The 26,149-nt window shown below is 44.7% G+C and overlaps 1 protein-coding gene across 2 annotated transcripts in view; it reads left to right on the forward strand.

Annotated features, from left to right (window-relative positions):
- Positions 1–26,149, forward strand: part of PLCL1 (phospholipase C like 1 (inactive)) — a 210,287-nt gene that overhangs the window by 180,847 nt on the left and 3,291 nt on the right. For both annotated transcript variants that reach the window (XM_074872787.1, XM_074872788.1), the window contains exon 5: positions 3,875–3,984. In XM_074872787.1, the coding sequence (XP_074728888.1) occupies positions 3,875–3,984 (110 nt within the window). The remainder of the gene's footprint in view (positions 1–3,874; positions 3,985–26,149) is intronic.

Raw genomic sequence — 26,149 nt, forward strand, 5'->3', positions numbered from 1 at the left:
CCTTCTTTATTGTGCAGTTCTGGATGGGAGATGGAGAACGATGTGCCATAATTTACTTACAGTTTGTGACTAATGCAGCATCTTTCACCTGGTATTTAAGTGAGCATCCTGGTCTCTCCGTGGCAGATCACCCGCCTGAAGGCTCATCCTCCAGTAGCAATGCAGGCATGGGTTCGTGGAAGAATTCTCAGATTTCACCTTAAAAGCTATTTCTCCATCTGCTCTACAGCTCTGAAAAGTCTGACAGCATTTAAATTAGTCAAATGAACTAGAAAGGCATTCAATTACAAAGAGGGAGTGAGAAGATGTGTGCTGCCTTTATGAGCTCCATTCTTTACCACAATTGTTCCCTTAAACACAGAGGAGGCAAGAGATTTTGAAACCCACAGGACCAAGCTCTGTTGCCTACCTTTACTTACTTTTGCTCTTTAGGTTTGGTTTAGACCTTGGAAACTTATGCCAATATAATTCCATTTTATCACAGTGAACCTGCGTAGCTACGCATTATGTACATCAGGTATGTGGGCGCAAACCACTGTAAGTAGGCTTAAAGTAGGTCATATGTTGCTGATGTGTTGTACTGGATGTCTTCATCTGAACTAGGGCTCTGCCTCGTGTGCACCAGTAGAAAGGAAGAGGTGGTTTTGGAAGTGGCCACCTGTGTGCTGTCTGTGCTGCCGCAGGTTCACACTCCTTTTTCAGGATGGTAGAAATCACCGAAGTGTCTGTGATTCACAGTTCAGCTTATTCATGCAAACCCCTCTTCATCACTTGTTCAGGATAGCAGGCTAGACTCCGAACTGGGACATGTCTCCTGTAGTTTCCAATGATACACAAGAATAAGCCCTGCTAGAGAGATAAGAGTCCACATTTGGCCGTGGTAATCCTCTACAACTAAATCCATCAGCTTTCATGTATCAGAAACCATGCTGAATAAATACATGCAGTGTATTTCTATTAGGGGTTTGCACTGCAGAAATTAAATCTGGTTTCAGTTCATTCAGTTGTACAGCTGCACATTTCCTAACCTGTAGCAAGCCTTGAAGGTCAGTAATGCAAACACTTGCTAGTGCATTTAATTTGTGTTCTTGGGTGTAGTCTTCTGGGACCACAACAATCATAAATACTGTTGTTTCTGATAGGCATTTTTGGATTTGGCAAGTGACGCAGGCTACAGCCAATTGCTTCTATTAAATATACATAATGAATGAAAGTGATGTTTTGTAGTAAATCCTTTAATTCATCTTTTTAATTAGAGGAAATTTGGAAACCGTTTCAACAATACCATTTAACTGATTTTCATGTGATGCAAAAGCAGGGTGGAACCTAGTCCTTGCTCCTGGAAATTCAGAGCTCTGGAGCCATGCTGGTACTGTGGTAGCAAAGGGAGGAGAGGCAAGCAGCTGTTTCTTGCTGGATTTCATGGGCCTTATCTTGTGTCATGTCTTGGCTTCTGTGTATCTGCATAAGCAGCATAAACATCCTCAGCCCAAAGCCTTCATCAGGTGCCAAAGGGTTTAGGAATGGGACAGTGACGGGAAAATGCAGGACCAGGGGGTCTTTCTAAATGGTATAATTTGAAGAGCAATACTTTGCACTAAATTTTGCAGACCCTCAGCAGTATCAGCTAGCTTTCTGCTCACCCTGTGCTGTGCACAGAGAGGACAACCCATGACACTTGCCAGGGCACTGGTGTCTGTGTGAGCAGAGGGCTGGAGATGTGTGCAGAGAACACGATGCAGGACCATGCCACCACACTGATGGTCAGAGTTTAATGCAGTTCCCATCTCCTTCCCCAGTAAAAATATGGATTTCTCAAGTTTGTTCTCTTTGCTGTATCTAGTTGTTTTCATTTGTTTTGCTTTGTTAGCCTTAAAATATCACTTCTGGTTGAGAAGACGGCTGGAGAGACATGAAGTGCTCTTCTGAAGCCACAGGATTTAGACAGAGGAAAGGGGTAGGAGAGAGAGGATCCCTCACCATGCTCAATTGCCAGTTAGTTTGTTGCAAACGTTAGCCAGGCAAATTGTTAAAAAATATTTTCAATGTGGCAAGATGAAGCACTCAAAATTAAGATATGTGGAACTACAGTTGCCTGTGACCTTCTCCCTCACCTCGCCCCAGCCCTGCTCCCTTTGAACATGTGTTCCCACCAGACCTCTGCTTCACATCCTAGCCTGTTTTGGTCTGGCTTCCCTGTGCCCCAGGGTCTTGCCTGCTCCCCCAGATGGCTTCTCAAGTGGCTGGTTTTGTTATTATTTTTTCATGTGCAGTCTCAGCCCAATGCACAGTGGTCAGCAGCAGCCTGGAGGGCTGAACTGCTAAATGTTTTTGTTGGTGGTCCTGCCCACAGCCACAGTTTGTGGCTCCCTCTCTCCAGGGCAGCACTATCTCCAAGCTACACGTGGGGAAGTGAGGTCCGGAGGGAAGAGTAACTAAAAGGGTGCTGCATAAAGGCAGGGCTGTCCACGTTGAGCTGAGCACCGTTAGCTTTCACATGTTTTTGCAGGACAAAGTGAGTCATTTGAAGGTTTTCTTTCACTTACTGAAATGAAATGATTTGTAAGTCAGTTGGCACAAGGCACACCTGCAGGGGAATCTTGCTCAGAATGCAGTGATTTAGACTGTTTTCCAAAGGAAGTGCTGCAGGAGCTTTTTTGCCCTTGACAGACAAAACCTATGAGTGGGCAAAGCTTTGGAAAATAAGCAGGAGAGAAATCTTCCATTGTGTGGGGTTGAACTGCCTCAGTGTTCTCAAGCTCCTGGAGTCATTGCAAGGCAAGAAGAAGCCTGTTGGTAGTCTTCCAGGAGTGCTTTGGGCAAGCTAATGCCAAGTGCAAGACTGCCTTGGGCTGTTGAAGGACTGACTCCTTCAGCAACCCACTAAACAGCACTCTGTGTTTACTCCGTGCAGGTGTTCTCTCGATGGGCATTTCTTTGATGTAATTTCAATGAAGCTTGAATTTGCAAGTGACATTTGCCTGAAAACATTAGGGGAAGGAAGATACGAAACAACTGGAGATGGAACATGGTTTGCTCAGCCAGGATGGGCTTCAGACATTTTGGAGTGATTTAGTGCCAATTTGGCCTTTGTAAGCTACAAGTTAAAGGAACACAAGCAGCTCTCTCTCCATTTTGTCTCTTAATCCACACCAGACTCAGAGGAATGTTTGCATACACTGTGCAAATCTTGTGGAATTGGTGAGCTAATTGGACTCATTAAGGTTTTTAATCTGCTCCCAGATTTCCTGAATTCTTGTACTCAGCAACAGATTTGCAGACATTTGCCACAGAATCTATGTAACAATTCCCAGGGCTGTGGTTGAAAGTCTCAGTTCCCCAGGCTGCAGGGATAGCAATCCTGTGATTAGCAGTATGCATTTCTGACATAATTTATCACTGTGAAGTACAAGGGCTTTTCTGTATGACTGTGCTTAAGATTAATGAGGAGCTGTGCATGTGAGTCTGTATGTGCTGTGCCGAACAGGTATCTTCCATGTCTGTCAGACTGCCTTCCAAGGTACAAAATCATCTATTCAAGGAGAGTGACAAGAGATTGCCTTTTGTCCCAATATTGCCAGCAATGCTGACTGCAAGCAGAAGCACCGGAGGAGTGTTTGTGTGGGAACCAGGCACATGCCTCTGTGGGACCCTAGCACTGGAAAGGAGAGTTACATACAAAGCACAATCTCAAGACTGCACATGGCCCTTTTATTCTGGAAGATGCTCTTCAGGATGGAGTCATAACAGGGAAGGGGGGGAAACACAGAAAGCGGTTATAGGAGGTACCAGCTGCGAGACTGAAAATGCTCACTGAACATTTTATAGGGAAAATCAATCATGCACTGGGTGATGTAGCAATCTGTATTTTTAGGAATGGAATTCCATGAAGAGCTTCATAACCTCGGGACAAAGGAAGGTTTGAAAGGAAGAAAATTAAGTAAAGCCATTGAGAGTTTTGCATGGAATATCACAGTGCTGAAGGTAAGCACAGAAAGCACCACTTTGTATCTTCTATTAACATTATAAGCAAACCTTTGGTCTTTTAGCTCATCTATTCATACTGTCTTACTAATACTGAAGCAACTTCTTTTTTAATGGGATGTATAAATTACCCCAATTATTGAGATTTGTCAAATATGTCTAATTATATCTCTGGTTTGGAATCTATGGAAGGGAATTTATCTAAGCATGAACAAAAGAGGAAAGATAACTTGTGGCTTTTATGCTCAGGGACCTGGGTTTGGTTGTCTGTTCTGCCCCAAGCACCCTGAACATGACCTGTCTGAGGTCACCGTGTCTCAGATAGTTGTTTTGTAAAATGAGAACTAGAGCATCTCTTTGGGAAGGGACAGGGTAGGGGTGTGGGCCTGTCATGAAAAAAACACGAGGAATATTATAGATCCTGCAGAAATGTCAGGGTTATGTTTCAGAAGTGGAGCACTATCCAAACAGCTAAAAAAGGATTTTCATCCCTCTGTCCTGGCTGCACAGTGACACATGGCACAGTGATCACATTACTCAACAGGCTTCAGCTACCAGTTCAGCACCAACCAGCCACAAATTGTCACGGTAGCTGAATGTCTGAGCCTGGGTGAAGTTACCCAGGGACAGCTGAAGATGGAAGGAGGAGAGGATCTGCTGCAGTCACAGCAGACGGCAAGGAGAGGACCTGAGCCAAGCATTCAGGTTGTTAGCATTCAGCTCGCACCTTCTTTCACAGCCTCATTTCCCACTTTGCTCTGATAGATCACACTTTGATTTCCCCTCGCTTTCTCCCTGCCGCTTCCTCCCTTCAGCTCCCGTTAAGCAGGTTGCCCTGTCTGACAGCATCTCCCTGTGACCCCCCAGTGCCTTTCCCTTTGCTGGCATCCCAGGGCGAGCCAGCTGATGAGAAGGAATTTTTACAAAGTTTCTCATCAAATATATACCTAAACGTAACATGCAACAGTGGTAGCAAGAGTAGTAGGAGATGCACGCTTCAGCATTGTGGACAGAAAGAGCACTAGCACGTCCTGAGCAGGAGAGGGGAAAAAGGAGTTAGGAACAGAGAGGCTGAGGGTCAAAAATGGTTGGGAGAGACTGTTGGTAGTAGAGAAGGGTTAGAGAAGAACTGGGGGACACCTGTGGTTCCTTGCCTACGTTGATTGACCATGAGAGAGAGGGAAGGTGAGTCAGTGTAGGCTCAGTTAATAGGACCTCTGATGAAGAGAAAAGGCAACCAGTTCAAATGTGGTGGAAGGGGTTGACCTTTTCCCCATAGCATAATTGAGGCAAGTAGCTAAAGAGGACCAAAACCAAGCACTCAGCAGTTCTGAATACCTGAATTCTGACATATCTTTAGCTGTGTTAGGTAAAATAAATGCATCATGTTCAGAGTCACTCTAAATATGGTCAGGGTTACTCTAAACTTTTCCATTTTTAGATGTTTTTTTAAATTAGAAGTTTTGAACCTCTAAGGATGACCTGTGATTAATGAAGGTACAAGTAGGGTATCAGAGAAACACTTTCCATGAAAAATAATTGCTGCCTAGCACATATTGTCAACATATTGAAGAGCATTTCAAACATCTAGTCAAGGTCAAGGAATAATTGACATGTTTCATTTCTAAGCCACAACTTCTTTTTTACCTTCCTCATATAATAAAATATTAACAGAGTTTGTGCCAACTACCCGTGGGTGTAAGTGCACATGAAACACATTTTCATTCTGACTGAAATCCAACTCGGCAATGACATAAGATAACTGGAAGTGTGGTTGTACCTCAGGTGTCTGATATGAGACCATCAGTCATTATTCTTATTCTTCAACTTTTTTTTTCTTAAAGAATACTCCATTTCAGTGACCCTGCCCATAACAAACCTATTTGCTGGTTACAGTTGCATCTTGTGTTTGGCACTGACTCTCCCCTCTGTGCTGGTGAGAGCTCCCCAGGAGGATTTGGTGAGGAGAGGACAACAACCCTGACCCACTCCAGCCATCGGTGTTCTCCATATGTCTAGTGTCAGAGTGGTCACTACAAATATATTTCACTAGATGTTGGTATAGTGATGTAAGAAAAGAAAAAAATAGCCCGTAACATCTCACAAATGCATCAGCTGTTTTACACTAGATGAGGTGAGTGAACGGCACAACACCGATGGGAGAAAGCCTCTTTGTGTGCTTGGGGTTGTTGGAGGCAATTACATCGTGCGGCAGTAGTCAGTTTGTGTGAGGTGCCCATGAGCAGCAGCAAGTATTATGTTGTGCTTATGCCTGTGAGATGATTAATGGTCTTTTCCTAGGCTAGTGAAGCTAAGGCATATTTAATTAATGTATTCCTTTATAAAGACTTATTGCAGTAGGTAAGCTTTGAATACAAAGAGGGGATGCAATAAGAAATTGCTACTGGCAAAATCATTAAATAGTTACAAAGTGCAAGATTAAAGTATATTTTATAAAAATCATAACTGTGGGCATTCTTCTTGTTTAAAAATGCCCCGAGGTACTTCTAAGAGGTACCTAATAAGAATGAATCTAAATAATATGTCATTTTCTTCCTTAGTTTGTATAAACCTAATTACATATTAGTAATAGCCACTAAAAGGACAAACTGTTTGCCAGAACATAAAAAAGTTAGTAAGAACAGGGACGTTATAACACGGTGATAGTCAACTTTGACATATATGCATATTTTTAAAATGTCACATCTTCTTATTTGGTCCCATGTTGTGTAAAATACTGTCAGGCTTGCAGTTCATATTGAGAGGCACGACATCAGTACACTAGACAGAAGAATCGTGTTCTCACAGCAACATTACAGGAATGGTTATGATCCCAAATTTAGTCTCGCTTTCTTTTTTATTTCCATACGCCGCTATCTCTGTGCCTCTGTGTTCCTTTCTGTAGTTAATTAAGTGCCAGTGAAATGCAAAGGTAGCAAAAGAAATTTTGTGTTTAGCACCTCATGGGGACCATGGTGCTAGGAACAGTTCGTTTCAGCCTCATGAGCACACAAAACTGCTTGGCTTGGCCGACCCTCTCTTTCGCATCAAAAGTTCACAATTCGTTTTCATGAGGTATTTGCCCATTTTTAAAACAGGCAACTGTTCATTTCATGGAGTGAAGGGGTTCCCAGGGGTGTGTGGGCTGGTGCCTGTTCCTCCCCAGCTGCTGGTGTTCTTCCCGCCTGGCCTTGGCAAGGTCACCTCCTCCCTGGTGCCCGTGGCTGTTCTGCCAAGGGCATGAGCTCCCGCCTGCCTGTGCCTGGAGGGAGCTGGGCACCTGGCCCTGGAAGGCAGAAGCTGAGAAGCCTGCTTAGGGCAGTTCTGGCTGTGAGCTAATGAGTCCTTCCGAGAGCTGGGACATTAACCACTTGCACGCGGTGCTGCTGTAGAGCACTAGATGGCTTTCATGCTCATGTATGTTCAGGCGGTGTGCGTGCAGGGCCAGCTTGGGGCTGCTCCCAGCCCTCTTGGCTGCCGCCACTGCTGCGGCCCTTCTGCCCACACCGTCTGCCTCTCCTGTGAGATCTTGTCCCAAGTGTTTTCCAGTAGCTGAGGCACTCTGCATCTGTCACATATGCAAACCACTGAGTTAATGACTGCTCTATGAGTTTTTGAGAATGTTTGGGGAAAAAAACCATGTAGTCTGCAAAACTGCTGTCCTTGCTGGGGCAAAACTGCAACAGACTACTAGGAGGTGTTTACTTGGGCAAAGAAGTTGGGATCTGCCTGAGTCCCAGAAGTCTGGCAAGTAAGCCAAGCAAAGTTCAAGTGTGTTGACTGTGGTTCGGATTTATTGCTCTCACGTGGACACGCATTGCTCTCTGCAGATTTATTTTGCTGGGCTGTCTGTGCTTGGGTGGATCAGCACAAAGTCTAGGAACAATACCACCAGATACTTGCCTGCATGTTGATGTCAAATATCTAGATAGTTAATATACCAACATACTGACTAATAGACAAAACATGGGAACACAAAGGTAAAGTGGCATTTACTGTTTTTGACTTTTACTGAAGTGGAAGACACCCAAATGTTTGAATCTAGTCTCTGCTCTGAAATGTGTTCATGTTTTTTTTAATCTTTTTTGCTGCCCATGATAAGATTTCACCTCTGTTGCCATAAGTGTGTTCTGTCTTACTAGGACTCCAACTGCTAGCACATGCTACAAGACATCAAGTGGTTAAATTTTCAGGGATCATGTCAGCATCCATCCATGAGTATCTCTGCTAATTATCCTGCATTGAAATTAATGCTGATTAGATGTATAAAAGGAGGTTGCTGAATGCAGAAGGCGTACAATTGTTAAACTGCTAATGCAGTTCACTCTTTGGGGGAGACATCCACAATTTTGTGATGTAGTCGAGATCAACGTTAGCTCTGGTGTAAGTGGCTTTGTGCAGCAAAACAGTGCACAAATAGCACTTTTGGAGGATGATGTCCACAAATGGCCTGTTTCTTCATCACAGTCATTTGTGACAGTCAGCCTTCAGTTGCTTGGGAGACCTGCAGCAACCAGACTTCTCACTTGGGTAGCAGAGCCCCAAATGTGCACTTTGAGGCTAGTTGGAGAGATAAAGGCCAGATTTCTGAAAGATGTACACACAGACTATCTGACTTCACTTAATCTGAGATGAATTTACATCACTATCCGTTTTCTTTAAGAAGAAAAGCAAGATATAGGACAGTGATTGTTATTCTGAAGCACCTTATGCACAATGGTACCACAGAGTTGCTGCCAATCTTTGGAAGAACTAGGTCCATTCATAGCCTTAATTTAAGGATTGTTATAGTGCACTATGGGACTTTTTTAATGGATACTCTACAGTACTCTCAAACCATCTTGTAAGTAAGATTTATTTGGGTCTTTTCACAGCAGTCCTTTTTCCTGCAGTTAGGCAAGAACCATGGCTTCTCTCCTTGGTGTGCTACAGAGTGAACAACAGAGCAGCATGGCAGAATCTTAGGGACATTTCCTGTAATTCAGCACAGTGGTAACAATATATTCTACCACATGTCATCTAATTGCTGCCAAAAAATTTACACGACAATTTACACCATCTAGATGTAAAGTGAGAGGACGGTGAATTCACCAGCCCCCATAAATCTGCTGCATTCCATGTACCATGTATTTCTTTCCTCGTAAGTGTCAGTTAGGCTTCCCCCTGCCCCCCCAAAATTCCTCATATCTGATGTCTCTCCTTTCCCCAGCATATCTCTGTGGACATAAGCGCACCGGTGCTCAATTTGTGAAACTGCAAAAATAGATGAAATACAAGCCATAGTGGCTTAGCAGCAAATTCTTGTGATTTGCTGTCATCTTGTGACAGTGATAGTCCAGCAAGAGCAGTAGGCAGGAGTGGTTTGTGCGGCATAGAGTCTTCATGCTTGCCTTTAAATGCAGGGCTTATTGTGTTATTCCATGTCTACTTGTCTCCAGATCTCCCTAGATAAATATGTTTTGAATGTGGTTACCCCACAGGCTCTTTTTTTGGAGAGGTTAAATGCCTCTCCTGCTGTCTAGTCCCCATGTTGTTTGCATTTCCTTTGTTGATGCAGTTCAGAGTGGTGTTTCTAACTCTTAAACCTCTCCAGACCATGGGTCCTGGCTACTTTTGAGCAATCTGGTGCCTTACTCGGAGACCAGTTTAGCTGCAGCTGAGATTGACTGAGCCAGTCAGTCTTTGATGGGACGACAGGTTTTACAAGCATATGAGGAAATGCAGAGCTGCTCTAATTATTCATGTAGTTACTAGATCAGATTGGTCTCTTTCACATGAACTGAAGGACGAAAAAGAAAAAAATAACATAAACCAGCTGGATTTCTGAGAGAGTGCTAAAGAGAAGGGGAAAAGGTCCAGTAAGGTCAACATCCATTTATTGTAAATGCCAACCTGCTTAACCTGCTTATCTAGAAGCAGTTTATTTAAAAGTAGAGGGAAAGGTGAGGAAGAAGATAGGTTTAGTTTGTTCCTCTTGGGCATGTGAAGAGTCTGGAGGAGCGGCATGGGAGTGCAACTTGTTCCCCAGCCCTTTGCATGCTCTGAATGCGGCGGTGAGTGTTTCAGAGGCTCCCAGCTTGGGAGCTCATTCAGAGGGCAAAGCCTGTGCTCCTGGCCCTCAGGCCGTGCTGCAGAGCTCATCTGTCTATGGGCAGGTATTTCAAGATTTTTCTGGGTTAGGGAGTTTGAGAGTTCTTTAAAAGATAGTGAGTTACAAGTTAAGGAGGTGAAAGTGTGTGATTCATGTGCAAAGCTGTTTAGGTCAGTGTGTTTTGTAAACCAACAGAACCAAATTGTGTAATTGTTAGGTTAGCAGATCCTTCCTGTACGTAGAAGAGTGCTGTTCTCTGCTGATTCGGTTGGTAAATGCCTCCTCGAGCTCTCCCCGACACTGCTCACAGTGTTGGCTTTTGACTTACTTGCCCGTGCCCAAAGGCAGGAACCAGAGCGCTTTAGAAGACACTTGGTCTCAGTGGATTTTGTCAGTTGTATCTCATGATGGAAACTTCTCAAGTTACTTCAGCAGTCTGTATCAGGGTAAAAGGAGTGTAATCCCAGTCTCTCAGCGGTACTAGTTAATGAACTGGAATATACTGTTCTCCTTGGCCATCAGCCATGCTGCTGAGGATTGCTCCGGGGAGGATGTAGTGAGCAGTCTCAAACAAGTACAGCACGGCGTCTCTGGGTACCTGGCTGCTCCCTGCGAGCTTTTGAAGCCCTAATGGTGTTTCTGACAAGGTCTCTGTTTTCTTGGCCAAGGAAAATTTCAAGACATGAATTGGATTTAGAGCAAATTAAATATTCACATGTGTTTAAAATATACATGGAGGCCACCCAGGCGATCTTAAATCTGCAAGTACCAAATGCTGGCAACAGCAGGGACTAATGGGGGAAGGGAGAGCAACAACCACCAGGGTTCACATCTCATGCTCCTTCATGATATGTGAGTTTCTGAAGAGAAGCGTTAGGGCATGAAGTCCCAGGATGTCTTGACAAAGCGGAGAGACTTTGTCCCGTATTAGTCAGTTATTCCTAGGGTTTTGTTGAATAATGTCACAGCAGGAGTGTTTCATTGACTGGCAAGAAGTGACTGTTCAGGCATTCGGATCAGGCAGAGTCAGTGCTTAACTGCCCAGGCACAGGGATCCATGTGCATCTGCACTCGCCTGCCTGCAGCGCTGGTGCTTGTGGTGAGCAGCACTCACCTCTCCACCTCACATGGCCCCCACAGGACCAAGCCCAATTAATAGTTCTGTTCATTCAGGGAGCACACACCACGTTCTGTCTTTTTCCAGCCTTTAACAGCTATTGGGTGCATATAAAATAGGACTGGAAGGGCATGTGAGAGGCTGTGTAGTTCCTCCTGCTGCCCCAATGCAGAATCAAAATAAATATTTAGTTGCTGTGGATCTAAGCCCTGCTTAAATACTTGGCATGGAAGGTACTTGGTATGAGGCTGTGGTGTTCTCCATGGTGACACCCAGTGTCTGGAGCACCCAGGGACCCGGAGTCACTTGGTACTTGAGGAAAGAGCTGATGGCCAGAGTAATCTGAGGATAAATGTGGGTCTCTACCATTTTTCTTGCTTCCCTTTTCCTCCTTCAGCACCAGGGCTCTGCTCCTGCAGGTGTTTACAACAGTGGGTTTAGGGACAGGACCCTCTTGCAATCAGAGTGGGACAAGTGCAGGACAGACCAAAAATGGAGGGTCACCAAAGTTCATCCAGAAAGCAAGTGCTGTGAGCTGCCTTCCTTTGATGTAAACCTTTTCTAAAATTTTTTTATTTTTGACTGCAATCCAAAGTTCTGCATTTCAAATGTAAATATTATTCCTTCAGTTCCACTGGGATGGGTTTGTATGTGTGCAAACACACGTGCATGTATGCATATAGGAGGTAAGACAGGCCATCAAATATATATGCAGAACAACAGTAACTTTGGGGCAAAAAGAACAGATTAGAGAAATGAAAGATGGTATGAAAAGCCTTGAGTGATATCTTGCTTAGCCCCTTTTCCTTGTATTTGACTAAAATAAGCCAGAGATAGATGGCAAGCAGTCTTGTGATATGGCTTTTATTTTGGGTGATGTGACAAATTGCCAAAAGCCCTGGACCTAATGCCAAGCCCCTGGCTGTGCCTGCTGGGTGAGGTGCATTGCCTTGCAGCGATGGTGGTGGGAGGCAGGGCCAGGAGCATGCGGGGTCGCTGTGCCTGGCACCCCTTGTGCCAAGGCCACCTTGGCAGCATGGGCTTTGAGCCCAGCAGAGGGTTGGCACGCTGAGGTGCTGTGTGTAGAAAACCAATTTTAGTGTCGCTTCACAAATGGAGGCTTGTCAAGATGTTTAAATAGCACTAGTCTGCCAAAATAGATGTCTAGCTCTCTCCTTGTGTAGGCTGGCAGCGCAGTGAAGCCCCGTGCTTGGTTGGCTGTCCTGCCTCAGTTACCACTCTGTGCCTCGCTGTGTCTTGGTCTTTTCTGTCTCTCCTTCCCAGACTCACACGGCGCTTTCCTCTGCATCATCCCAATTGTGTGTATCATCTAAATCATGCTAAAGCAGCAGGAGAACCACCACATGTCTGGTTCTTCCCCATCCTTGATCTGGACTAAACTTCTCACGACTCTAAAGCTGTCTCTGCCTCTGATGCAGTTTGCACTCCATACTCGTGCTGACTTCACCCCGGGGTAGCTGTGTGGGATCTGGCACTGCTCGGCTCCCATCGGTGGGACAGACCCCATCACAGCCTGCGCCCCAGCTGCGCTGCTCTTGTCTCTTGTCTCTACCAACCTGGCAGGGATTTTGGCACCTGGGTGTGAAGGCCAGATTCTTTCAAGGGGGTGTGTCATCTGGTCCAAAGACTGTGCAACTGGAAAAGTAATTAATACTGCTCAGGTGGTGGTGTGTGAAAACAAAGAGAGTTTGTTCTCTGAATGCTGCTTTGAACGGTAACAAGATTATCAGGTATGAGGAGGTTATTTGAAAAATCAGCAGGTAGGATTGCAAGTTCCTTGAAGGTATTCATCTTTTGAGGAAAAGGAGCTACTCCTGCAGGTATATGTGCCTGAGCAGAACTGAGATGGAAAATGGGTAGTACAAAGGGGAGGGGGGGGGCAGAAGGATGACTGAATGGAATAATGTTTGTAGATGGTTCCCCACTAAAGGAGGATTGCTTTGGTGTAAAAACTGGGTCAGTGTCATCTCCCATCCCTTGGAGGAGGAGACAGTGAAGGCAGGAACTGCAAGTGGCATAGGAACTTCAGCAACTTCTGCCACCATCCCCTCCCCTGCAACGGTGACATTTTCATCTGAGACACAGATATCAAAGCCTGCCACCCGGCAGTGGAGTTAATTAACGCAACCTGGAAGATGTGGAAGTTGGGAATCTTGTTTGTGCCAATCTGACAGCATGACCTCATTCAGAGGAATTAAAAGGGCTCTAATGAAAGTATAAGTTTCAGGAGAAGTTCACACATTTCTTGCTTTTATCTGTCAATGACTGCACTAACAAAGAAAGAAAGAAAATGAGCAGCTGCCTCTGCGAGGTGTTAAAAATTACATTATAATCCAAGCCGGGCCATCAGCCCTGCCACACGCAGTGAGGCAGCATGCTGGCTGGGTTGGGAGCCTTTCCTTCGAGTCCTCTCCTGGCCCGTGGGGTGGCACTGGGCCTGTGCCCAGGCAGTGCTCCTGCCCCAGTGCCTGGCCCTCGTGAGGGGCTCAGAGAGACCTTTTCCTTCCCCCCCCTCCCTGCTGGCTGTGTCCCCTGGGGCTTCACCTGGGTGGTTATTCATGGCCCTGAAGACCTGGATAGCCTTTTCCTTTGCTCCCTTACATTCACTGTTGACCACAGGGTGGTCAATTAAGCAGCATGGTATTTCTCATGCCGAGACACAGAAAATAGGTTTTTTTCTTGGACTTGGGAACTGACTATGGCTTAGAAAACTCCAGTTATCTCTTTATGCAACTTGGAGGATAACTGATGTCCCTTAAATAGTATATGAGAAGAGAGATTCAGTCGCATAGTTATTTATTATTGGAAAGACATGATATGTTTTTAAATAATTTCAGTTGTATTTTAATGTCCATTATGTAGCAAATTCAGTTTACAACCTAGAGATGACACTGATGGTGCCTGCCAGGGTGTTTTGTCTTCCTCATGTTTTAAACTGTAGAATGCCATTGTGAATCAGCATCCTGTGTTTTGGTAAAGAGCTGTGATTGCTTCAGGGCTAGTGAAATTTGGGTAGAGAAAACCCCCTTTGTTTTCCTCCAGACGTGGAGCACGTGTGTCAGCTGGGCACCCTGCCTGAGTCAGGGTAATCCCCAGGCTCTGGGGGGATTTTTACCCAAAGCCGTTCTGTCCCTACACTGATAGATTCCCTGGTTCATTTAGGCATGGGTCTTTGTGCCACCGGGGAGCTTCTCCTTTCCGCAACCTGTGTGTGCCTTGCTGTTGTATGAAGGAGCGTTTGTCTGAGTGAAGGGCTCCATTTCTGGGTGGTCCATGGTGGGACAGAGCAAGAGGGAGTTCCTGCCTGAAGCCTCCACCCACAGTCTTTTTTTCTGAATTTGTGTAGGGCTGTTGAGTATCAGGGAGAGAGACCAGGGTACTGATTTGTACATGGTGGGAACATCAAGAGAGGATTGCTTGTACATTGTTTTTTCTGCAGCATTTGCTTATTGTGAAATCTGAATCGAGCCTTTCTCTGGGAGCTGTAAACTGGTGCTAGCCTGAAACATTTACGTTTGAATGTAAGCTTTGGTGTGTGCCAAGAGGTTTAACGTCTTCTAAAAATTACCTTTGTGGTATATTTTGAGCTCATTACAGCTACTGTCAGCAGATCACATAACAGTTTCCCAGCACTTATAAATGATGGGAAGTTGACTGCTCCTTTTGTTATGTGAATTACGTGCCACCATCTACAAAACCCTTCTCCCTGTGGGGGAACAGGTGTCTAATTTAAGCTAATTCCCTGGGGGAGCTCAGGAGTTGATGAAAGCTGACGGTTGCTCCATCTTCCAACTTCCTCCCCTGCCGTTGCTAAGATGGTGGTTGGTTTTTCCCTGGCACTGTCAGTGGCCTCAGTCAAATCTGGTAACGTACTCGCACTTTATAACCGAGTGATACCTGGCCCTTGTGCATTGCTGAAGCTAGGGGCTAGCATGTCTCTGTATGAATGCTGAGTTCTCCCCTTCTCCCTCCCAAGCATAGATAGGAATCCTCTCTCCATGTGTTAGGATGTGCATTATACCATCGCTTGCCAGGACCTTTGACGACTTCTGCACTTGCATGACTACACGAGTCAGGGGAGCTGAACTCTGAATCCAGCAGGCAGAGATTTGCTGGCATGACCTTCCCCATTTCATTGTGCCAGTCCAGCTTCCGTTACTGCCTCCTGACTTTGAAAAGAGAAAATGTTCATCCCCACCACTATTCTGAGGGCTGTGGTTAAGTAAAACGCTATTTAACTCAATGACAGTATTGATCCATTTTGTAGTCTGAAGCCACCAGCAGTAGAGGGCTGTGGAGTAAAGACTTCTGTGTTAACATATATGATTATTGTCAATATGCATCCACAGGGAGGGCCTGGACAGTTAGTCAAAAGGCATAAACTGCGTTAAGTGAAAGCTGTAGGTGTTCAGTGAGACCAGGCATTTGCTTTGCAGTTATTCTTCCCCAGCAACCCAGGTAGATCCCATAAGCCCTAAATGTGGCAGATGTTCCCAAAAACTTTCATGGGAGCTAGGGCGATGAGAGGCCCAAGTGCATGCAGGTGGAAGTAAGGTTTATAAACAGTGGATTGGGAAACTGCAGTCTTGTGTGTTGTGTCCTTGACAGCTACAGTCTTCATTTACCTGGGTCAGATGAAATCAAGTGCAAGGTGATGAACCCTGCAGGAGCTAAAGGACCCTTTCTTATGGGTCATTTCCCCAGGTACAGATGGGATCCATCTGGGGAGAAAAGCTGAGAAAGAAACCAGTGATTCTCTTGCTGTGGCAGCTGCTGTTTATTTTTAGATCACGAAAAGGAAAAAATGGCATTGCTTATGTCAGATAGGCTATGTACGTGAGAAAGCAGACTAAAAAGACACAACAGTCAGACTTCGAGGAGTAAATTAAAAAGGCCCGTATAGTAGTTTTTTTCTCCAGCACTGTCTGTATTACGGTCCTGTATTGGCAGGAGGAGCCTTACTGATCCGCTGTGATCGCTCTAAATTGACAGAGCAGGGAGTGACAATAATCTTAGTTAAGTGCTCTGTGTTTTCTCACTCAGTGTCACTTGGGCTCCTGCTCCATCGCACCAGTGACCTGGCGATGCTGGTGTACCTAGCAGCAGGGAGGAGGTGAGCCACATAAAGGCACTGAAAAGCACCTGAAAATTTTTTCGTGTTCTCAAGCAGTGACAGAGGTGGGGGGGGTTGGAGAACTCAGCCCAAGGGGCCGAATTTAGCAGTCTGGGATGAATGGGCTGAGACACAAGGCTGCTGGCAGCATCAGGAGAAGGATGGTTTCCTTCAGAAGGCGGCTTGGTGATCTGAAGCTGAGTAGTCTAAATTCATCCTCTTCAACCCTCACCAGTAACTGTGGAGATATTACTACAGCCTTCTGTATCAGGCTTAAAAATTGAGTTCAAATTTGCCAAAAAGCCTCTATTTTCTGTGACATGGCATCATGAGTTGGAAATTATGCTTGTTCAGTTTCCCTCGTTGACATTTTGGGGCAATGAATGTGTAAATGAAAAACTACAGTCCCCATCGTGCACCACTTATTTTTGTGCTTGGCTCACTCAGTTTGCTTTGTGTCTCCATTCCCATCCTTCATGGAGGGTTCTCATGTCCAGCCATGCCTGTTTTTGACTTCTCCTGATTTTCTCCTCCCCTCGCAGTCACTTTATTTTGGTAGCTCTCTGCCTGCTGGGATAGTGTGCTGCTTACAAAAATAACCACACCAGCTCCTGTTTGTACTTGGTTTCACATCTGCACTGGGAACGGGAGGCTGGGATTCTCGCAAGGGAAACAAACCCTGTTAGTGCATGGGGCCCACAGCCGCTGTGCCCACAGGAGCCTCTTTGACCTCTGTCTGGGGGAACGTGAGCAGAGAAGGTGGCTCGGCTCTGCTTTTGCTGAGCTCACTGGCCATCTCACCAACAAACCTGCTTCTGACTGCAGGGGACCAGAATGACAGGGCTAATCCCTGGGCAGGGAATGTCCCAGCCAACAGGGACAAGGTGGATCAGAGCATTTGCTTAGGGATCTTCTAAAAACCTGTTCCCTCCTAGCAGTTAGACAGCATTTGGTGTTATCTTTTTCTTTCTTCACTTAACCTTTCACGGGATTTGGAGTTTTTGGTCTCAGCTTAAAGCTTTCTGCTTCAGCATAAAGTTGTTTATGGTCTGTGCTATTTGTGAACAGGTTGGAAACTGACTGCCCACAGCACCTTACATAAAGGGAGGAGAGCAGCCAAATCACAGGGGTGTCATGTCCCATCTGGGCGAGTAGAAATGGGGAGCTTGGGTGGCTTCTGCAGATTCCTGCACCCCAGTCAGCTGGTGATGTTTGCCAGCCACCACTGCAGCAGGAGGATTTGCAAACTATATAGTTGCTAAGAAATTAGGGTTTGTGCCAGGCGGTTACTCAGAGACAAAGAGAGCATAGGGAGCTGCACACAGGAACAAGCACTGCACGAGTATGCTGTTACCTGTCCAGAAACGCTGTGCTCTTACTGGCATAATTTCATTTCATCTTAATTAGATTATTTCTGTTAGCATTAAGCACAGCTTCAGGTATGGTTTTTTTAGCTGTTATCCTAAACACTAGTCTAAGGAGAGTAGTGAGTGTGCTACATCTCCTGTAACGCTCTCCCCACCAAAAAAAACCCCAAAACCAGCACAGGTTCCCGTTGTCTTCAGTCAAAACAGAATCAGCTCAGAGATGGTTAGTAAATCCTTTCCAGGTTCTGATGAACTTAAGGGACATTTTGCTGTCCACACTTGTGATGAAGAACATGATTTTGATGTTAACTGTGTGGCTTGCAGCCTGGGTGGCTGTGAGTCAGCGCAGAGGGCACCAGGGAGCAGGGATGTGATGGGGTGCCAGCTATTCCCAGTCACCTGTTTTGCTCAGGGGTTGATTTGCGCAGGTGTTTTGTTAGCTACAAAACATATCTTTTCCTGCAGCTGGTCCTTTTACTCAGAAAAATGAAATGCAAGAAAATTCTATGCTTTCTGCCTCATTTTTTCTTCACCTTGTTTTGTTTTTCTGGGACTCTCTGGACTTTACTGGAGTTACCAGCTGGTGTTGGTACATGTGGGGAATTTGGTTTTGTGAACAAAGGAGGACTAAGAAATAAATGCCTAGACATATAGCTTTGACTTCCATCTCATGACTGCGTATCAAAAATAAATTTCTTCAATAATGTGGGGTTTTCTTAGTATTGATTGTGCACTCCTGGGCTCCCAGCCAACCCTTTGATTTCAAACTTATCACCAGAAAAAGGCAGACTTATAACATGGAGGGGTTGACAGTGGGAGTCCGTACATTTGTGGCTGTGCTTGCAAACTGTCTACTAGATATAGTGCCTGAGAGACGCACAAGCAGCTGAACTGCTGAGCACATGGCTAACATCAAATTAATGACATTATTTCTGAAAGCAAATTCCTGCTGCAGCACAGTTACAGACAGTCGATGTTCACATTCATTGCTTTTGACAGCCTGATATAAGGTAATTTAATTTAAACACCCAGATGAGAGAGAAGGAACAAGCATTTTTTATAAAAATGAAAATAAAAGCCCACTCTTTTTATACATAAAATGCCTGCTTGAAGGAATAGATTAGTAGCCATACAGTGCAACTGATTTGCAAGAGCCCATGGATTTCAGTGGAGAGTTCTGTTTAAAGATCAATAGGGAATGCTACAGCATGAGTGCTTTTGCCACTTAGGTATTCAAGCAAATGCTTGATGTTAATTCCTTCTCAGGCTCTGGTCTGGGGCCAGTAGAGTTTGGGAGGGCACTTGACTGTGTTTCAGAGAGCAAGCTGGCCATGTATGTCCTTTGCCTTTATTTCATTAGGCAAATCCTCTAAAAGAATTACAAATACAGACCCTCTTTCCTAAGTTGCCATGGCTGCACAAGGCACTGATATACTCATGCTGGCAAGGCCAGCAGCCAGAATTAGAAGTTTTTCAAAGTATTTGCTTCTTTGCTAATTGCATGACTGCTTTTGATGTTCTCCTTGTATGATGAAAGTGTTTTGTTCATTTCCACCTCCCAGGTTGCCCTCAAGGTCTGTGTTTGGCTGTGTTGCATGATTTGGGGATATACAAGCGGTGGGCTGGAAGTTTTGTAATAAACGGGGGAGCCTTGTCTGGTGCGGTGCCGAGGGGGCTGTCTCGTGGTATCCAGCACGGCCATTTAGATTTTAACTGCACCTTTGCAACAGCTGGAAAAGAAGGTGAAAAATGCCATAGGTGTTTTTCAGGGGAGTGCCTCACCAGCAGAGGCAGTGGCCGTTCCCTCTTCCCAACTGCTCACGTCACTGCCTTGTGCTCTGGGCTTAGCTGCGCAATGAACTGTCACTAGCCTCCTAGAAAACTAACCAGGCTAATGCAGAACACCTCTGCAGATCCCTGTTTAATCATCCTCTCCAGTGCAGACCTTTGGGGTGAGACCCAAATGGCAAATGAAATTGGTTTAAAAGTTTTGGTGTTTGTGTCTTGTCCCACACAGTGGGTTATGGGGGGGGTGAATCTTTTGAATTCCTTGAGAGCCTGTGTGCTGGTGGAAGAGCCAGTCTCTGCTTGGCAGAGCCGCAGGGCCAGCCGAGTGACCACAGTGACTCAGAGGAACAATTGTACTGGTGACTCTTATTAACTGACCACTTTAGTAAGTGAATGGAGACAACCGTCAGGAGAATGAATAAAGGCACTTTGGCAATGAGACTATTTTCCTAATAACCAGTCAATGAACAACTGATCCCAATTCAGCTCCTACAAAACTTATACACATGAATAAGTAAGAGAGAGAGAGAGCAGAAAGAGAAAAGAGAGGAGGAGGGGATAGGAAAAGGAGAATCACCACCCTTGGATCCCACATTGTCGTGGTCCGGAGGTCGCGGGTCGACAAAGACACATGTGGGGTATTGTCTTCGTATAGTCTTTCTTGCACATGCGCAATAGGTTGTTCCAGAAGGTTCTCATTTTCTCTGGCTTGTACCTGCACAGTTAGGCAAGTTCTGTCTCTGAGCAACAACAGGAGGGAGGGGGAGAGAAACAGCCCACTGCCCCACCTCCGCAGAGCTCACCTTGCTTCCCCCCACAGGGTGACCCACTCGAGTTGTCTGAGACATCCTCTTTACAAACAGTTTCTTGTTTATTAACAGTTTATGACAATTTGCACGGGACAACTGGCAACTAATGCAGACTGGTCTAGTTTGGGAGTTTAAATAAAATCAGACAGAGCTGGTTTTCAGGTGACCTGGATATTGATCTTAACACACCACATTTACAGTGTTAGCATCAGGCTCCATCCCTGGGCCAGAGTACCTGTCTGCAGTCACAAAACCACTGGGTGCATTAACAGAGTAGTTCAGCTCCTGGCTGCAATGAATAGTCACACTAGAGCCACAGGTGATGTTAAGTTAGGGCCATTCTGAATCCTACTTTACTTTGTTCTTACTTATGTATTCTATTTATTATCATTTATTTATTCATTCTAATTATCTCTTCAGCGTCCCTTTGCTACGGTATCTGAATACCTGCTATGATTGCAGAGATCTGTGCCTTGAAGGACGGACACTGGAACCTGCTAGGTGCTCAGGGCAAGCCAGGGCCAAATGGGCTCTGTGGAGGGGCCATAGTTGCTGAGAACCCCTTCTGCTTTTGTACAGGGAGCTCCTGGCCAGGTTGCTTTGGAGTTGCCATGTGAATTTTACCAGCCACCTGAAGTAACGCTGGGATTATTCTCTTGCTCTTAAAACTGACTGCACTGGAAAAGAGACTATGCTTTGTAAATGGCATTTACAGAGATGGTTACCCCTTTGCTCTTTGCCCAGCAGTTGTCCTTAAGTTAGGTGCTTGCTGGCAGGGGGCTGCTGGCTGGGCCCTATCGTCTGAGGGCTGTGTGTCTCAGCAAGCAGGTGAGTGCCCTCGAGGCTACCCGTGTTGCTTGCAGGTCTGGTTTCATTTCTGAGACTTGTGCAAATATCGAGTGTGAACAGGATTTTTTTCCTAAGTAGTAAGACAGTTGGGAAATACAGTGCAGCCAAGGCTAGTTCTGTGCTCCTGGTGCTTTTCCTGGAGAAATGAACTTGAGTTTCTTTCAGCTCTCTGAACCTGCTCAGCCCCCGGTGTAACGAGAGACAGGCAGGAAAGCTTGGAGGCAGCATCAATACAGCTGGTTCATGAAATAAACAGAGAAAGGATGAAGTGAGGAGTAATCAGGGTTAGATACAGAAATACTAGGAGATTGTTTCTGTTAACTATTCCTCCTCTCTGTCTTCTTCCTCATCCTTGCTGTCCTAGGTGTCCCAGCTACTGGCTACAATGTGTTGAGCAGATCAGCCCTAGAGCTTCTGACCTTGGCACAACCTTTGATTCAATTTTAATGCTGGTTTAAAAACTCATGTTCATCTTGTTTTTATCCTGTAACCTTCTGCCAAAGCTGCACATGACAATCTATTCTACAATAATTTCTTTCCTGCTCTTGCTTATAGAGATTTAAGACTTCATATAGGGGTGACTGCCTTTCCCTGGGTGGATATTTTCTTTTTCATACATCTCAGATCTGTTCTCTATGTGATATAATTGATTCTCAGCTCTATTTCCTTCTTGCAAATCTTTGCTAGATCCTGCTTTGGGAAATGGGAGAGAAGGTCTCTGGCTGTCAGTAACACGCTGATACACCAAAATGAGATGCTCAGTTTGACGTCTGAAATTACTAGCAAACACCGAGAAACGCGGTGACTCAGGCCTCAGTGAGGGCTCGGTTGGATCGCCCAATTTGCTCATTGGATAAGCTGTTACTGGTTTCAGCCAGGTAGAAACAAGTTCTTGCATTTGGTTCAGAATCGAGTATGTGGGAAACTACCCCCAAAACCCAGACCTTAAATGATACACCAGAAGCACAAGGAGTGCTATTTAAATGCCATCGTTTATATTTGTGGCCTTTTTATTTTTGTGATGGGAAGTGAATTTCTGCTATGCAAGGGTTTAAAACAAATGGTCAAGTAACGTTTGGCCTCTGTTTTTCCTGTGGGGCAACTCATTTTTGCAATTCTTTTATTTTTCAGTGTGCAAGAAGTGATTACAAGCTTTGTGTGTAATCTTTGTGTACAGAAATTTTTCATGCCAACATGTGCATTACGATCTCTGTCACAGAAAATAAAGCAAAGCTCTTGACAAGCTAAACACAGTAATAATGAAAAGGGTGGGTTTTTAAAGTCTGCACTGATACAGAAATTCTGTATGGTTTTTGAGTACTCTGTTCTGAAATGTGGATATATCATAATCAAATTCGTATCAATTGTTCCCACATTTAACTTTGAAGGAGACATGGAAAAATATCTGCTTTTTGTAATAAGTTTAACACAGCAGCCTAATCATTTCATTAATGATTTCTTCCTCAGGATTACATTTTCAAAGCCATGTGCGATCATTTAATTGTGTGCCTCCTTATTAATATTAAACACAATTAAAGTCCCACTATGACACTTGGAAAATGCACCCCTTATGATAAATGCTGCCTCCACACAAAGTATCCCAGTATCACGGCAGAGCTCCAGCATTTCTGCTTTCCGAATCCTTTGGCACAGACTATTGCTGCCGTTAACTTACTTGTGTTACCTTTGAAATATGAAGCAACACAATGCTTGTGGTTGTTTTATTTGGCCATGTCTGGCTTTTTCAGCCAAACTGGTGGCCACTGGTAGCCTCTGGAGATTTTATTTTGTGATTAAATAATAATGTAAGACCTTGTTTCTTTGAGAAAAAGTTAAAAAATAACAGTAATATCATGAGCATGATGTGGCATGGGCAGTAAGACCTCTGATATTTATTGTTTGTTTACTCAGCCCTGGAGGAGCAGAGAGGAAAGCTCCCCTAATGTGCTGTCAGAGAATGTGTCTGCCAGGAGATAAGCAACCGTCTGCTTTAGCAAGCAGCAGATTACAAAATGGCCTTCGCAGCCCCAGTTTCAGCCTCCCTGAAAACACAGCCAGTTTTGAATGGCGAGAAGGCCCTATTGCTCAACACAGGATTTTCCACTTCACCAGTGGTAAAGCAAGGTGCTCGCATGGGGCAACCTGTCAGTGCAGTTCGCTTCTGCACAGGCGAGTGGTGGCCTGCAGGGCCCTCCTGCAGCCCCCCAGTGCTGGGGCGGGCAGCTGCCAACGCGGGGCTTCAGGTCCTGCCTGTGCGATAGCCGTGGTCCCCAGTGCTGGTGGGTGCCCAGAACTAGCAGTGCATCGTGACCTACATGTCGCAGGGTGTTTCCTAGAAAGCACAAGAATAGAAATATGAATTATTAATGTACATACCCATGCCCATAGATTTATATTTATGTAGCAATATACATGCAACATATTAGAAAAAATAATATTGTGGAGTCGAACACAAAATGATGCCATTTACCTAACCCACCTTCTCCTCTCATTTACCCAACCTCAGAGTCTGGGTTGTTGTTAGATATATTGAGCTGTCCTCTTGACTCATAAAAACTTAGGAGTTTGATTTGGCAAAAGAAATAAATAATTAAAAAAAAACATACAGAATTTGTCCCATCTGTGGCCCTTGCCAGTGTCTGTCTAGAACTACTTCTGCTTCTTACAGCCTTTCGTGGGTTGACACTGAAACTGAGCAATATTTAAAGCCATGTCAGATTATCCATATTTTCTAAGTAGCATGAGCCTGTCAAGGTAAAGGCTTATAATCTTACAGTTGCTTGACAAGCTGCATTATTTGTGCTATAATGTTAATTTGTGCTGAGGCTCCGTAGTTAGTTGTAGTTAGGTGTATGAAACCTGACGTTTAATGTTCCCTAACTCTAAAAAGAAATGGGCCCCTTGATCAGTTTTTCAAGTAGAACACTCAATTAATCTATTCTGGCTTAATTTAGCATCCTGCCAAATGCTGAGTTTAACCTTTCTCACAAGTATTTATTTTCAGGAAGGCTGATGATATCAATAGCAGAAGGGAGATAGATAGATAGATAGATAGATAGATAGATAGATAGATAGATAGATAGATGCCAAAGTGGACCATTGTGATCTCTCTTTGTCTGGAAGAGAGATTCTTTGTTTGTAAGGGCAAAGAGGATTGTTCTATGGACAGAGATGATCACAATGACTGATTTATGAAGGTTATTTCAATGCAATTATACTTGTAAAGTTTACTCCAGCTTCTATTCAGTATTTAGTTTGTTAAGGTGTTGACACAATTTTGCTGACATTTTTCTTAAGTGGATTATGCTCACAGCCAGTTTTTCAAAGCAAACAGATGGCTTTTCAAACAGAGCATGCTCACAGATTTTCTTTTTTTTTTATGGTGTTTCTAGAATTATGACAGCTCTGTCAGAGGGGGCTGGTTTGTCGTTAATTTTCTTGTGACAGATGATTCAAAATCAGTTTTGCTCCTTCGGCTTGCTCAAATGAACCAGCTGTTTAAAAGATACAAGGAGACTAAGACATAAATCAATTGGTCTATACATGAATGGAATGGCACTATTTTGATAAGTCCATTTCTGTTTTTAGATCACTGTAAAATAAGAATGTCTTCAAAATATTGGAAGTATGCTCAGGAGGAGTGTTTTTCTTCTTGGAACCTGAAGACATGTTGTGCATTGCCTCAGATGAAATCTGTAATCTGAATTGCCTGGTTACTTAAATGTGAAATCAGAATATGCATAAGGGAGAGCGGGTGGCTCCGCGCCCTCACATGGGGTGTGAAGTCCCTTGGCTTCTGGGGACTTCAGATATGAGTCTTGGCAGGGTGGACTCAGGCTGTCATCCTCCAAGCAGGGGTGTATCAAATCCCAAGTAGCCTCCCTTAAACGAGCGTCTCAGAGAGTCCCTAGGAAAAGATATGGTTTGTGGACCACCCTGAGAAAGATTTCCATGCTTTGCCCTCACCCCAAGAAGGAAGAGGAGATATGAAGAAGGTGACATAGATGACATAGACTCTGTTGAAGCTCTTTTTGTGTCAGCTTATGGAGTTGTATCCATGTTCTGCTGCTGCATGACAGAAAATCCTCCTCCATGCATGGTATGGGTGAGTGCTCCCACTGCCCGGGGAAATGCTGGCTATGCTGCATCAGGGGACAGGCTTCTAGAAGTCTTTCCCCAGATACCCCAACTAAGGGGACACTAGGTGCTTCAGGGTAGTAGGCCTTCATTGTCATCATTTTACCTCTCTGTTGCACTGACTCTCCCAGGTTTTGGGCTTAGTTGCTCTTGGTGCTGTAGTGATGCCTACTTTTGAGTTGCTTCTTGTGCTAAGGGGATTTTTCTGTTCTTGTGCATGAATATGTAGCACCAGGTTTTGAATTAGAGAAGTTAAGGCTGCAAAGCATCATCACACCGATTTTTGTCTGCTCATTGATGCAGCCTTTGGTGTCTTCAGTCCTGTGTGCATGATAAGGAAAAGCACCAGCCCCACTGCGGCTGGGTCTATTTCATCCTAAAACCAAACTATTTAAAACTGGATTTGTATATTGAAGAATCTACCACCCTTTTTGATAACATTATCATGTCAATAATGATACTGCTGTTGGATCTCTTTGCTTATGCTGCAGTGTGTCATCCCCGTCTCTACAGCACCGTCTTGATTCCTGTGCCATATGCAGACAGGGAGGAAGACTGGGGTCAGGCAGCTACGGGGCTCCTGGAGTCCTGCCTACTGCCTTTAACCATAAGATCAACCTCTGTCCTAAAAGCAGGATCACAGCTATGTGAAATATGTGCCACGTAAATTATTCTTGTTTTGTTTTTTCAAACCATGTCTGCTTGCTGGATCCCAAGCTATTTGTCTGTGTATTCCCATAACTGTCATGCTGCTGAGATACAAATCTCTTCAAAAGAGCTTCATACCAAATAGCACAAAGCCGCTCACACAGTCCCAGTACTTTCTGTAATTCTCACATTGAGTTGGATTCCCAGCATCTGGGTAGTGATTTG

The sequence above is a fragment of the Strix uralensis genome, chromosome 6, assembly GCF_047716275.1.
Source record: "Strix uralensis isolate ZFMK-TIS-50842 chromosome 6, bStrUra1, whole genome shotgun sequence".
NCBI lineage: Eukaryota > Metazoa > Chordata > Aves > Strigiformes > Strigidae > Strix > Strix uralensis.